This window comes from Gymnoscopelus microlampas, assembly GCF_963454915.1.
Source record: "Gymnoscopelus microlampas genome assembly, chromosome: 2".
Taxonomy (NCBI): Eukaryota; Metazoa; Chordata; class Actinopteri; order Myctophiformes; family Myctophidae; genus Gymnoscopelus; species Gymnoscopelus microlampas.
Window position 1 is genome coordinate 46,678,828 of NC_139939.1, and position 13,805 is coordinate 46,692,632.

At 41.3% G+C, this 13,805-nt stretch overlaps 1 protein-coding gene across 3 annotated transcripts in view; it reads left to right on the forward strand.

Annotated features, from left to right (window-relative positions):
- myom2a (myomesin 2a) overlaps positions 1-13,805 on the forward strand; it is a 42,665-nt gene that overhangs the window by 11,275 nt on the left and 17,585 nt on the right. Inside the window, exons 7-18 of one of the 3 annotated variants that reach the window (XM_084074253.1) lie at positions 153-241; positions 459-500; positions 1,522-1,686; positions 2,658-2,819; positions 4,968-5,109; positions 6,388-6,587; positions 6,677-6,730; positions 8,033-8,286; positions 9,322-9,505; positions 10,871-11,045; positions 12,067-12,188; positions 13,326-13,513. In XM_084074253.1, coding sequence (XP_083930379.1) covers positions 153-241; positions 459-500; positions 1,522-1,686; positions 2,658-2,819; positions 4,968-5,109; positions 6,388-6,587; positions 6,677-6,730; positions 8,033-8,286; positions 9,322-9,505; positions 10,871-11,045; positions 12,067-12,188; positions 13,326-13,513 — 1,777 coding nt within the window. Of the gene's footprint in view, positions 1-152; positions 242-458; positions 501-1,521; positions 1,687-2,657; positions 2,820-4,967; positions 5,110-6,387; positions 6,600-6,676; positions 6,731-8,032; positions 8,287-9,321; positions 9,506-10,870; positions 11,046-12,066; positions 12,189-13,325; positions 13,514-13,805 lie in introns of all 3 variants that reach the window. The other 2 variants (XM_084074254.1, XM_084074255.1) reach the window with 2 other exon arrangements.

Sequence of the window (13,805 nt, forward strand, 5' to 3'; positions counted from 1 at the left end):
CCAGGCGGGCTCTCTCACCATTCATCTATGCAGCCCCCAACTTGTCTGATTAGAGTTGTAATTGTGGAAGAATAGGGCATCTTTGATGAAACCGTGTGTACATATCCACATGCTTCTGTCAGTGAAATGGTGACACTTTGGCCTTGTTTCAGGTGTGTGGTGAGTGATACTGCTGAGTACAGTGCGGTGGCAACCAACCAACATGGCCAGGCGACCTGCATGGCTACAGTTACTGTCAAGAGTAAGGCTCTCAAACTTTCCCTCTCTCTTCATTACAGTTCATTCCAACCCCCACTTGACCTCAATCCTACTTTTCTTTTTTTTTGTCTTCATTTTTAGTTTTTTGTATTTACAGTTTTCCCTTATCTTGAATTCCCTATATTTTACTTTGTCTGTATGGAAATGACACATTATTGTGAAAATATAACCATATTATTATTACTCTTGTTTCTCTCTAGGAGCAGCAGGGGGATCTGAGTCCTGTCAACTCAGTGGACTGGGTGAGTGAGAAGATCTTATTCAATTTAGTGTTGGAACCCGGCCCAGGCGCGACTACTTCCACTTGAGATCACTGGCTGCAAATAACATTGAGCTGTAGTACTGTAGGTGTAAGACTGATAAGTGCTGTGGAAACTATTGTAAGGGGGGGTTGTGGTCCGGTCTGGAGCCAATGGAAACAACGGGAAGCTGGTCTCTCTGGAGAAAACGTCTCCACACGTCCTTACACGAAAATAAGACCTTGTTTACAACCCCTGCTGATGTTTTAGATATATTAGTTTACATGAGGGAGGTCATACTTTCGATAAGCTTCAAATTGGTGTTACGTTTTACATTTAACCTTTACACTGTAGGTATTTACTTGATCTAGAACAGGGGTTTTCAACCGGTGGTCCGAGGTATTGCAGGTGATCCCTGGCCATGCATTTTTTTAAAATGTTTTACTTTTAATAACTTACAGGAGTTCTTACTGTATGGTGTGTGTGTGTGATATGAAATGTGAGCTTTAGCATCTATGTGACCACAGTAATCTTTAATCATATTCCATCATATTCAAACAAAATCACTGTATATTATTAGATATTATATTGATATTAGCCTATAGCTATTTTCTCCAGCTCCCTGTAGTGCATGAACCCCCCATCACTATTGTGTGGGGTGGGTCTATGATGGACCCACCACGCACAATAGTGGTGGTCCCCAGGTTGCTCTTAGTCAGGATGGTGGTCCCTGGGTCAAAATCAGTTGAAAACCCCTGATCTAGAAGGACTTACTTCAGAGGTCACAAACAATTAACAATTGTTGGCATATGAATCATTGCAATCCAACTGAGGTTAACCACTTAAACCCTATACAGTATATTTCATTGACCGTGGCCCCTCCATTTTTTCCTCTCTACAACAAATCTCTTCGCTGAAAATAGACGATCTACAAGCTCACAATGTGTTCCATTGCGACGTATTGTGAGCTTGTAGATGTGCTATTTGTGATGTGCTAACAACCCTCCTATTTTCTCTTGCCCAGTGCCCCATCTGGGCGAGATCCACCGCAGTAAGCTGGAAGTTACCCTGCTGGAGTGTTTCGGGGTCACCTTCGCAGTGGAGGGAGGAGCCGTTAGTCTGGTTTCAACCATGGTCGTGGTGCCAGACTTGCCCAACTTGCCACCACTGGCCCAGTGGTACAGAGATGGTAAGACCGCTGTGAGAAACACAGACAATGCATGCACTCCTGGATCAGACCATACCAAACCCATGATACCACTATGAGTCAGTCAGTCTGTCTGTCTGTCTGTCTGTCTGTCTGTCTGTCTGTCTGTCTGTCTAATTCAGTCAGGAATAGAAGCCACACAGTCATAACCACATTGATAAAATGACACTATTCAATGTAGTAAACTCCACTGTTCTAATAAGCAACACTTAAAACCTCCTGGGCCCTTTCACTGGGTAAACACAGCTGAATGTAATGGCATTGTGGGTGTGTTTGATTTAGGTGTTACTGTGTACCAGCTTGTACTATAAGTGGCGGACTTAGGGATCTGGAGGCCCTAGGCAAACCGTGGTATGAGTCCCCGGCTGCGGCTCAGTGTCACTGACCCCGCCCAGAGTAAATGTAATTTCCAGTATTCTGGTGCATTTTGGGAGTTTGATACTTTTATCAGGCTTTACTAACATTACATACAAAATTGGGGTGTGTGTGCCAGAAACAAAGTGACATGGCAGGATAGACAGAGACAGCGGCGAGACATGGTCATTTGCATGTCAAAAACTTAGCAAATTAACTTTAATGGCCCTGGCTGCATATCAGTGGGGTGTGTACCGGTATAGGATAAATGTTTTATTTATTACGTTTATTTATATATATATATATTTTAAAGTGGGTATATTTCATGAGGCCCTCTGACCGTTGAGGCCCCAGGCTGTCGCCGAACTTTGCCTACAACAAAAAACGCCCCCTCCTGTACAGTTAACTTGATGCGAATACACAGAGACGCCTATGTGAAAAAACCCTATAATTAGTATTAATACAGTAACTTGCATTTACCTGTCAAAGTGGTAGCTGTATGTGAAGATGGTCCATGTATGTGGGCTGAGCCTATTTTTCAAAAATTCAAAGTGTGTAGTATTTGTGTTTGTAACTGTCTCCATGTTATCTGCTGCCAGACAAGCTGCTACAGCCAGGTAAACTGGTGGCGATGACTGCAGCTGGAGGAGTGGCCTCCCTCACCCTGACCGACCTGGCTAAGGACGATGAGGGCCTGTACACACTCCGTATTTTCACCAAGGAGGGCACCACCGAGCACAGCGCCTACCTGTTTGTTTCAGGTACAGGAGTGATGCAACACTTAAACAATTAGACAATGTTCGCTTTCCCCCATAAAACAAACAAAACATGGGCCATTTTGATTGCAGGTATTTCTGTATTTTTCATTTTGTTCCCAACTGATCAATCCACAGTAAATTTACAGCAATTGTAATGGGTATAAAACGACAGAAACCTTTACAAACAGGCCACATCTCTTATCTCTTGCACTTCAGCCCCTCCACACAGATTGGTGTTCTCAGAAAGCACAATATACTAAAAACAGTTATATGGCCACTTCTTAACGACTGAACCCAGAGAAAATAATATAGAGCAAATGATTCACTTTAAAAGGATAGTTCACCCCCAAAAAGTTTTTTTTTCTATCGATTAGTCATCCCATGGAGACTTGAATTCATGGATATCTTTTCTGGCATTCCTAAGCCAATAATTTGATGACCGGAAGTTCTGGTAGGAGACAAATACCCTCCCTTGTGTCTCCTACCGGAACCGCTGCCTACCGGTCCGCTGATCATCAAATTATTGGCTTAGAAATGCCACAAAAACAAAAAGATAGCCATGAAATCAAGTCTCCATGGGGTTTAACAAATTTACCCCTTGACCCCCCCGGGCTCTCTACTTGGTCCGCCCCTTTTTTCCTTCTACACCAAATCTTCTTGCTGAATGTTTTCACCAGAATAGAGCCGCTATGGGTTCATTTGGTTAATCATTTCATTTGTTGTGTCTTCTTCAGAATCAAACCAACTGGTTTGACTCTAAAGAGGACATCCAACCATCAGTCGTTGGCACCTCATCATTAAAGGATTAAAGGAGTGAATAGCAGTGGTGGAAAGTGACTAAGTACATATACTCAAGTACTGTACTTAAGTACAATTTTGAGGTGTTTTTACTTTAGTGGATTATTTCCAATTTTCTATACTTCTTTTACTTCTACTCTACTACATCTCAGAGGAAAATATTGTACTTTTACTCCACTACAATTATTTTAATACAGATGATTGAGTGATGCCAAGATGGCACGCTAAAATATGGTAAACACATGCCCATAAAGGCCTGACTTCTAGGTGAAAAGTGACAGCTTGACACCAGACTTGAGCGGCACAATATCATAATAAGAAATGGCAGATATTAAGATCATTCATAAAATAGATAGTTCTTTAGACCTATCACTTTAGTTACTAGTTACTTCGCAGATTTTTATTATTATTATTACAAAACATACATTAACCTCTTCAGCCCTATATAATATACTTCGGCTATTTGAAAATAGCCAATCTACAAGCTCACAGTAGATTGGCTATTTTCAAAAGATTTTGAAAACTTGAAATGTGACATTTCTGCATAATGAGTACTTTTACTTTTGGTACTTTAAGTACATATTGATGCCAATACCTTTGTACTTTTACTCAAGTACATTTTGAATATCGAACTTTTACTTGTAACAGAGTATTTTTACATTGTGGTATTGATACTCTTACTTAAGTAAAAAATACTTTTTCCACTACGTGTCGTTGGCAGCTTACTGTATCATTAAAGGATTAAAGGAGTGAATAGTATGTTCCCGTATTTTCTTACGGTTCAGTCATTGAGAAGTGGCCCATAGAACTCTTTTTTATTGTTTGAGGTAGTTGTACAGAGAATGGGGTAACGGTAACCTACTAAAAAAAGGAAAAAAGTAACTAGTCTCTTACTTTTATTGAGAAAAACACACAATCAAAATCAAACCGTGGTGATTATGAGAGCGTGCAAAGAGCTTTCTTGGCCGTGGTGTGACAGGTTAATCGTTAAGTTGATTGCCTATGAACCAAGTTCGACGTTGACACCCCACTGAACCTGAAGATGTGTCTGAGCATGAATGACATTACCTCACATGCAAAATGTCATGACTGTAGGGTAGTTAGATTCCCATCACATCCCCAAATGGAAATAAACCTGAGGATAACTTTTTTTTAGGTCGTTGTTACAGTACTTTGTTTCCTTGCCTAGCCTGTTTCTTTACTACCTTAAGTTTTAAGTTCAAGTTTTGCATTTTACTTAAAACTAGTCTGTCACTCTCTCTCTCTCTGACGCTCTCTCTGTCTGTCTATCTTTCTGCCTACTACCTTCCCTCCTTTCCTTCCCTATACATCCTTGTTTACTCCACTCCCTAGACGCCGCTCCCCCTGCGGCCGGTGCACCCGGTGCACCAATGAGCGTCAAGGCTTATGACGTCAACAAGGACTACGTCCTCGTTGCCTGGAAACCCCCCAACACCACCAATGAGGCGGCCATCACTGGATACTTTGTAGACAGGTCAGTTAGTTGTACCGTACTTGAGCAGTGGTGGAAAGTAAAGCACATTTACTCAAGTATTGTACTTAAATACAATTCTGAGGTACTTTTTTTAGTATACTTTGTACTTCTACTGCACTACATCTCAGAGGCAATTATTGTACTTTTTACTCCACTACAATTATTTGCAAACTTTTAGTTACAAGTTATGTAGTAACCAATTTAACCCTATTTTATACATTGTCTATTGTCTAAAATAGATGGTCTACAAGCTCACGGCGAGTCAAGATGCAACGCTTTGTGAGCTTGTAGATCTGCTATTTTCGCCATTTTGACACATTTTGAAAACATTTAAACAAAAATCTTTAAAAAATCTTTTGAAATGGTACATTCCACATAATGAGTACTTTTAGTACAATTTTGAATACAGAGTATTTCTGCATTGTGGTGTTGCTACTTTTTACGTAAAAGTAAAAAAAATCTGAGTACTTCTTCCACCACTGTGCTTTAGTAACCTGTGCTTTGAAATGTGCTCATGAACTGCATGACCTGAGTTGCCATAGCGACATGAATAACAACATATCACACCATGAAAGGTGAAAAAAGACATTGTTAAGGATAGTTGATTCTGGAACATTGGTTGTGTGAGCCAAATGGCTGTGAATAATTAAGGGAATAAAAAGGGAATAAAAAGAACGTGATGAGATTCAGAATATCAAAGCATTGCTTCAAGGTGAGGATAATGAGATCAGTGTAACAATCACTCACCGAAATGACATCATTGTGGTGTTGTCTATGACAGTGGTTCTCAAACCTTTTCGTGCCAAGGACCCCCAAATAGACACTTATTAGACCGCGGACCCCCATTTGAAAAGATAAGCTAGGGACCCCCATAAGAGAAGGTTTATACGGCTCTCTAGCAGTGATTTCAACCATTTTAATTTCAAGGACCCCCAGTTTGACATGCATTAGGCTACGGACCCCCATTTAATGGCATGTATGTCTCTGGGACCCCAATTCATATTGTAAAATCAATGTTAATTTAACTCTGAGAGTGTACAAATGGAACCGAATGGACCCGTTAGGTTCCATTTGGTTCCATTTGTACACTCTCAGAGTGACAGACCTATAAGGGTCCATTTGGTCCCTGTCCATCATTTAGCTGGGGACCCCCTGGAACCCCCTCAAGTACCCCTGGGGGTCCTCGGTCCCCACTTTGAGAACCAATGGTCTATGAGATTGATGATCCCACCATTAGGCTGATGATGTCACCTTTCTGTCACCGTGTGTCACACACAGGCGTGAGGCCGGCAGCGACAAATGGGTCCAGTGCAACGACTCCCCCGTGAAGGTGTGTAAATACCCGGCACATGGCCTGAGCGCGGGCCACAGCTACCACTTCCGCGTCAGGGCCGTCAACAGCTCCGGCATCGGCAGGGCCTCCCGCAAGTCGGACAAAGTGATCGCCATTGACCCCGCCGAGAGCGCCAGGCTGGAAGGTACAGCGGAAGGTAATTCGAAATGCCAGTCGCTGCGAAACCAAAGTGTCGCCATTATTAATCTGTTGTCGTTGTTCTGTCCGTGACAGTGATTAAGATTGACGGAAAGTACGACGTAGTGATCAAGGATGATGACCTGGAAGGTAGTATATGTGACTGGGTTGAACCCCTCTAGCGGATGGATCACCTTTTATATATATATAATGGCTCAATACTATGGATAACACAATCCTACGTTGAGCACTAATATCACGTTTTTCCTCCCCTGCCTCATGAGCACCTGCTACTGTAAATAACATTTGCTTTTACATTTTAGAATGTAAACAAAGAGAGTTTACATTGCGATGTAAATGTAAAATGGATTCAACGTCATTCCATCATCGCCATTGTGGTCACAGCGGGCTAGCTGTTGGCGTTCATCACATATATAAATGTTGCAGAATTTGTAAAGGGTAAAATACTCCTTACAATGTTCCACACGTTTAAGATAGGAATGGGATTAAAATGAGAACACGAGTATGATGACATCAATATAAAACCCAATCGTCTGCAAATGACTTTGCAATGGACAATACAGAAACATTTATCTATATATATACAATTTGAATCCTGCGCCATGTCGGTTGTCAGTATGTACGTTGTAACGTTGTATGTAGCCAGTGTGACGTAATCTGACATCACGCCAGTGTGACGTAATCTCACGACAGCATGACATCACGCATGACATCACATCCTACCTATAAATTCTAGGATGCCGTCAGATCGCACCAGTTCGACGGCTTCCATAGTGGCTTTTGGTCATTGGAGAGGTGATGCACGTCACCTCTTTCTGAAGTGGGTACTTTCAAAGCCTGCCGTGGATTTAGGAGAGCACAAAACTCTCTCTCACACTGTGAGGTGCCTGTAAGGTGGCACTGCAAAGTGAACGACGCGTCACGCTAGACGTTCGGCCGAACTTCTAGTTGCTGTACAATCGTAAGTTGCATACAGAAAACAATGAATTCTGTGTCAGTTATGAGTGTGCTGCAATAAATACAACGTTTGCGTAACAGAGGACAACCGACAAGACAAAAACACATTACACATAAAACATTACAACTTAGGCATCCTCTTTAACGTAATCAATTTAATCCTCTACATAAGCCTAACCATGTCCCACTTTCACTCCCATTCTAACTTTTGTGGTGTCATTTCTTTATCTCACGCTAACTCACTTTAATGCTATACGCTTTAATTCACTCAAACAGTTTTGCTTCCTGAAAGCCACTCAATTTTCGTTCATCCAAAACGAGCTCAAGCTTTTCCTGTAACCCTCAATCTAACACTTTCTGCAAGGCAAAAACTAAACTCATCATCTCACTTGCCATATTTCATAATCAATCTAGTTCCTGATACAAATTATGTAGTTTTTATGTATGCCTCAACACCGTTCACTCTCAATATAGGTCATGTAAAAAATCCTGGGGAGCCTACAGATGTGCATGTTTCTGAGATTTGCAAATCATATGCTGTGCTGAGTTGGACGCCTCCCAAACCTCGCGGAAGGGCTCCACTTTGGTACATCATTGAGAAGATGTGCCTCACGCCCGCCCCCCAAACCAAGTCAGTGAGGCCACCGGCACAGACACAAACGAGGATGTCGCGACTGCGTGCACCAGCCGTTGTGGCAGCTCCGGTGGAAGCTCCGGTGGCAGCTCCGGTTAGACTGTGCTCCAACATTTTAATGGACATACATTCATGCGCATGTGTGCAAGCAAAATCTCTTGAATTTTTTTTTTTTTTTTTTACCTGCTCACCACCATGGAGACTGAAGTTAGATTCCTCCGTGTTGCCATCAGGCTTGGCCGGTAGCCCCAAAGGGCACAATTGGCCGTGTTAGTGGGTGGGAAGCTGGTTACCGAGGGTGCTCTCTATGGCTGCACTAGTGACTCCTACAGGTTGGTCAGGACAGTAGAGTGGAACTGGGAGGGATAGCGTGTTCCTCTGCATGCGTTACCCTCTCTGTGAAACTCCTCACTGTCAGGTGAAAATTATTCTATTTTATTATTTGACATGGACATCACAATCACATTGGACGAACCAGATGCATTGTTTAAGTGTTATAGCACAAGTGCAAGTTTTCAACACCTGTTGAAGAGGCTGGCAACTCCCATGTTTATTGAAGGAGACCTGCGGTCATCTATAGTACACCTTCCCCAAGACCAACAAGTAGGGGTTGACAGGGACTTTGCAAACTTCAGGGGAATTGGCATAACGACACTATTAAGTATTGGACAATAGTTATCACAGCACACAATTCCTGAGAGAGTGGGCCCATTTTTGCAATTAAATTGACACTTTGGTGTCAATTTTGGAGGATTTTGGTGTGAAGGTATGTAATATTAGACAGAATCTTAGACGATATTGTAAACACATGGATCGTGAATTTTGTTGGGGCTCATTTCACTTAACAACAGTGACATGGATTTTCATTTAAAATCCAAACTTTCAAAAGGTAACCTCTTGACAGCGTTCATATAGCCTACAGTATTCTAATGATTTATAAGTGAGAAAGAACACCAAACTTTAAACTTTTTGAATCAGATTAAAGTGAATTGAACCCCACCCCAACTCCTACAAACATAATAATACACACGTTATTTTTAGAATGTAATTACATCTTTGTGTTTTATGCTACAGTAAATTGGTGAAGTTCTTATACAGTAGATGGCTCTATCTTGTCGACTCTCCCAAGGCCTTAGCGCTCAGTGGATCCTGGGAGAAGATCAACACGGCAGTCAAACTGCAATCCCCTCGTTATCCTGTTTTTGATATGCAAGATGGGATAAAGTACCAGTTCCGCGTGTATTCAGTCAACATGTATGGCTCCAGCGGGCCCTCTATGGCTACGGAGCCCATACAAAAGGTTGATAAGGATGGTAAGGGTGGGCTTTAATAAATAAATAATATATATATATATATATATATACATATACATATATATATTGTATGTATTGTGTACAGTATATACACAATACATACACAGACTAGCAGACATGTACAGTATTACATGTCTGTTAAGCAATGAAACTGTAATAAGCTATAACGCAAATATATAATTTGCACATACAGTATATGCGGATCAAATTGTCCTTTTGGTAAAACTAGATTATGTGACTGTATGTTTCAGGGAGTGAGCAGCCTACTGGTACTGTATGTTGATTTAAATGTTTCTCACATCACAACACAGAGTTTTTGCAACGACACTGTCACTGAGTAATGTCACAACAACGTCAAAACGGTGCACATACTGTACTATACCATTCAACGTACTGTTCAATACACTAACCATGACTAATGGACACTACAAGCAGACCTGAGTCCAATGACACTTGCAAATAAATCTAAAGTAAATGTTACGGGATGTTCTTCAACATAAACAAATGGGTTTGCCACATGGGGCGATAGCTGCATTCAAAAGTTTAGACCGTTTGAAATTCAAAATGATAATTTCCTGTGCAAATGAATCTGACACAAAGTGTGTGTACTGTCATTTGCACCATTTGTGATCTTACTGTACGTTCTGTAGCTTGAAACTATTTTTTTTATCAAACAAACTATTTGCAAAAGTAATTTGACTGGGGTCTGGTTAGAGGTTTGTCAAAGTTTGCTCCACATTCAATCTAACTTCATGAAGTCACTTCATCACGTTTCACTCATCCTATCACAATCAGACATTTCTGCACATTTCACCACAAAACAGACACAGGATAACAGGTCATTCATCTCTTATCAAAGGTGTAGTATACAGAATGTCAAGGGCCAAATGTACGCACTGTATGCTCACTTGCTTACAGAATGATCACACGTCACGTGTATCTTGTTGGATTCTCATGCCTATAAAATGTATTTGATTATTAATCATGCAGGTTTCATTAAGGTCTCCTATGATCATGCCTTTTTACATAAACGGTGACGTATTATAAATGTGCACTTGTACTATTTAAGCTTCCTGCATGAACACGGTGAGTATCACTTTAAAGGAGACACTAATCAGAATCAAAATCTGTTTATTGCCGGGTATTTTAACATACAGTATAAGGAATTTGACTTGCTACTAGGTGTGAGCAGTGTGAACAGTATTAGAAGTATATATGGTGTCGTATCATCTGTTAAAAAGAGCAGTTGGAAATGATGGCAATGATATTGCATGGGTTATACAGTATATTATGTATTATGTATGTATATATTGTACATACGTACAATACAGCGCACTAATTGTTTTATTTACTCTGGGTACATAGGCGTCCCCTCTGCTCCTGGTCAGGTGATTGTGTCCAGGAACACCAAATCATCTGTGTTCGTACAATGGGATCCACCCAAACACACCAACAACCTCATGGGCTACTACATTGATTCCCGTGTTGCAGGCGGCAAGCAGTGGACCCCATGCAACCACAAGCCCTTCAAGAACAACAGGTAAGCATATACCGTAGATCAGTGGTTCACAAACCTTTTCATGTCAAAGACCCCCAAAATTATATGCATTTGGCCGCGGACCCCCATCTCAAAATATTTTGTTCTAGGGACCCCCAGATGCAAAGATTTGAGTGACAAATGTTCGCTTTAAAAAAATATACATTCAAAGATTTGCACAACTTTTCACGATTTTTCAAAAATAGCAGATCTACAAGCAGATCTACGTGCTCAGATCAGTATGACTTAATATGCAATGTTCTATGGTTTACATACATCCTTACTCGCACAAACTGAGAGCCAGTTGCAGCTCATCACAGATTGTGTTTGTTTTCAGATGTTTTGAAATGGTTAAATGGATTGTTAACTGTACAAATCAAGTGTATCCCAGACCTACAGTATTTGCTGCAAAAGTCCAATTTAAAACTAAACAATCAACAAAGGGAAAACAAGAATACAAATACATGCATTCATTCTTCCCCCATGTTGTCACGGGGGCTCCTGGCTCTTATTTCTTTACTTTTCTATTATATGAAATCATACTCAATACATAAGAATGTGTGTGGGTGCTGGGTGGGCACTGTGGCCTTGAACCTTGCACACACACTATTATTGGTTGATTGAAGTGTGGGTGGTCACGGTTCTACTGTTGCATACCATAGGAATAGTCGTGTGCACATCTGAAAACCTACTGTGAGTATGCCAATTGTGTTAACAACTTGAACCCCCAGGCCCAGCCTCCCTATTCTGGGGGGAAACGTTCACCAAAAATATCCTGCAAGCTCACAGCACAATGCGTTGTGAGCTTGTAGATCTGCCATTTTTGCCGAATCGATTCGTATAGAGTGAAATAAGAGTGTACCAAATGTGCTCCTCACAGGTCCGTTTTATCAAGTATAGAGGGTTTAAGTGTGTGGTACTGAATTTGCAGCTCAACAAAAGCTAATTTGTCCTAGTATATGACGGAGGACAATTATCACGATAAACGATAATAACGATTATGGTCCCATCCCTATACTCTCAGGTTTGTGGTTCACGGCCTGGTCCCAGGGGAGACCTACACGTTCCGTGTTCAGGCAGTGAACGTCTACGGTCTCAGTGAGGAGTCACAGGAGTCTTCTCCTATCGCTGTGGAGCCTGCCCTTGGTGAGTAAAGCCCCGTTTATACTTCCTCGCACAACGGTGTCCCACTTGAAAAATAGCAGACTGACAGGTATATCATCGCTGTCGGGCAGAAACCTCCTATCTCCATATTTTAACTTTTTGTGTTTTTTCATAAATTAACGCCCTACTTGATCAGACTACAGCGTCACACAAAAGCATAAAAAGTAGCAGATCTGCAAGCTAGAATTGCGGCTCGAATCGTGGCTCGAATCTTTTTGAGCTTGTAGATCTGAGATAGTGCCGAAGTGTCCTTGAGCAAGACACTGAACCCCAAACTGCTACCGATGAGCAGGTTGGTGCCTTGCATTATTTCCTCCGCCGTCGGCGTGTGAATGTGAGTGTGAATGAAATGCACATTGTAAAGTGCTTTGGATAAAAGGCGTTATAAATGCACTACAATTAAAAGTTAAAATAATTATAGTATTTGCACACTATCAAAATGACAGTTTGTCATTCATCATCCTGTGGATCATTTCATTTGTTGTGTTTAGGGAAGGGTGTGGAGTACGGTATGTGCTTTCATGTTGTTCTCCCACTTTTACTTATCCACTGTTGTCACTTCCTCCACCGCTTATCACTGTATTGATTGTATTTATGAATCACAGTACCGTCTATGCCACTGCGTTGTTGTATTCAGTGTATTTATGAATCACAGTACCATCTATGCCACTGTATTGTTTTATTTAACACGAAAATACTCCACGTGCATGAGTTTGACTCTGGACCACAAAAATATACTTAGAATTGAAATTAGTGCCTTTCGTTTTGAGTGTCTTTGTCATCAAGGACAAATTGTACCAATATAACGTGACGGTAAAGGGCAACATCACTGATTTCTTTTTTGAGGATTGAAAAATCATTCCCCAATTGTCTGTCAAAAGCTTGTTCTCTCTCGCTGGCAAATCTCGGCACAGTCTAAGTAATACAACACGCTTCGACACGTTTAATGTTTTACGCCATTATGTTTAACGATTCATGTAAAAAGAAATTGTGAAGTTGCCCTTTAACTCCCTCAAAGTAGCTTAGGATAATGATAGAGGCGCCATCAGCTACAGTAAAAGCCTTTAGTATGCATTACATGTTAAACTAAAATAACAACTAAACAAACCAACCCAACAGCAACCCCCAGTGCCCCCCACGGCATCACCCTGCTCAGCTGTGATGGCTCATCCATGACCATTGCCTGGAAGAGCCCCAAACACTGCGGCGGGTCAAAGGTCAACGCCTACTACGTCGACAGGCGCAATGCCGACACTCTGGCCTGGAAGGAAGTTAACTTGGCCGGCATCAAGGAGAGGATCTGCACTGTAAGTGGTGTGAGAGTGGTGGAAAAAGTACTCAAATTATTTACTTAAGTAAAAGTATCAATACTGCGATGTAGATGTACTCCGTTACAAGCAGAAGTCCCGTATTCAAAATGTACTTGAGTAAAAGTACAAAAGTATTTGTATCAAAATATATTAGTACCAAAAGTAAAAGTACTCATTGTGCAGTATATGTCCCATTTCACAAGTTCAAAATGTATACAAAACATTTTGAAAATAGCCGATCTACAAGCTCACGATGCGTCACATGGCGACGCATTGTGAGCTTGTAGAT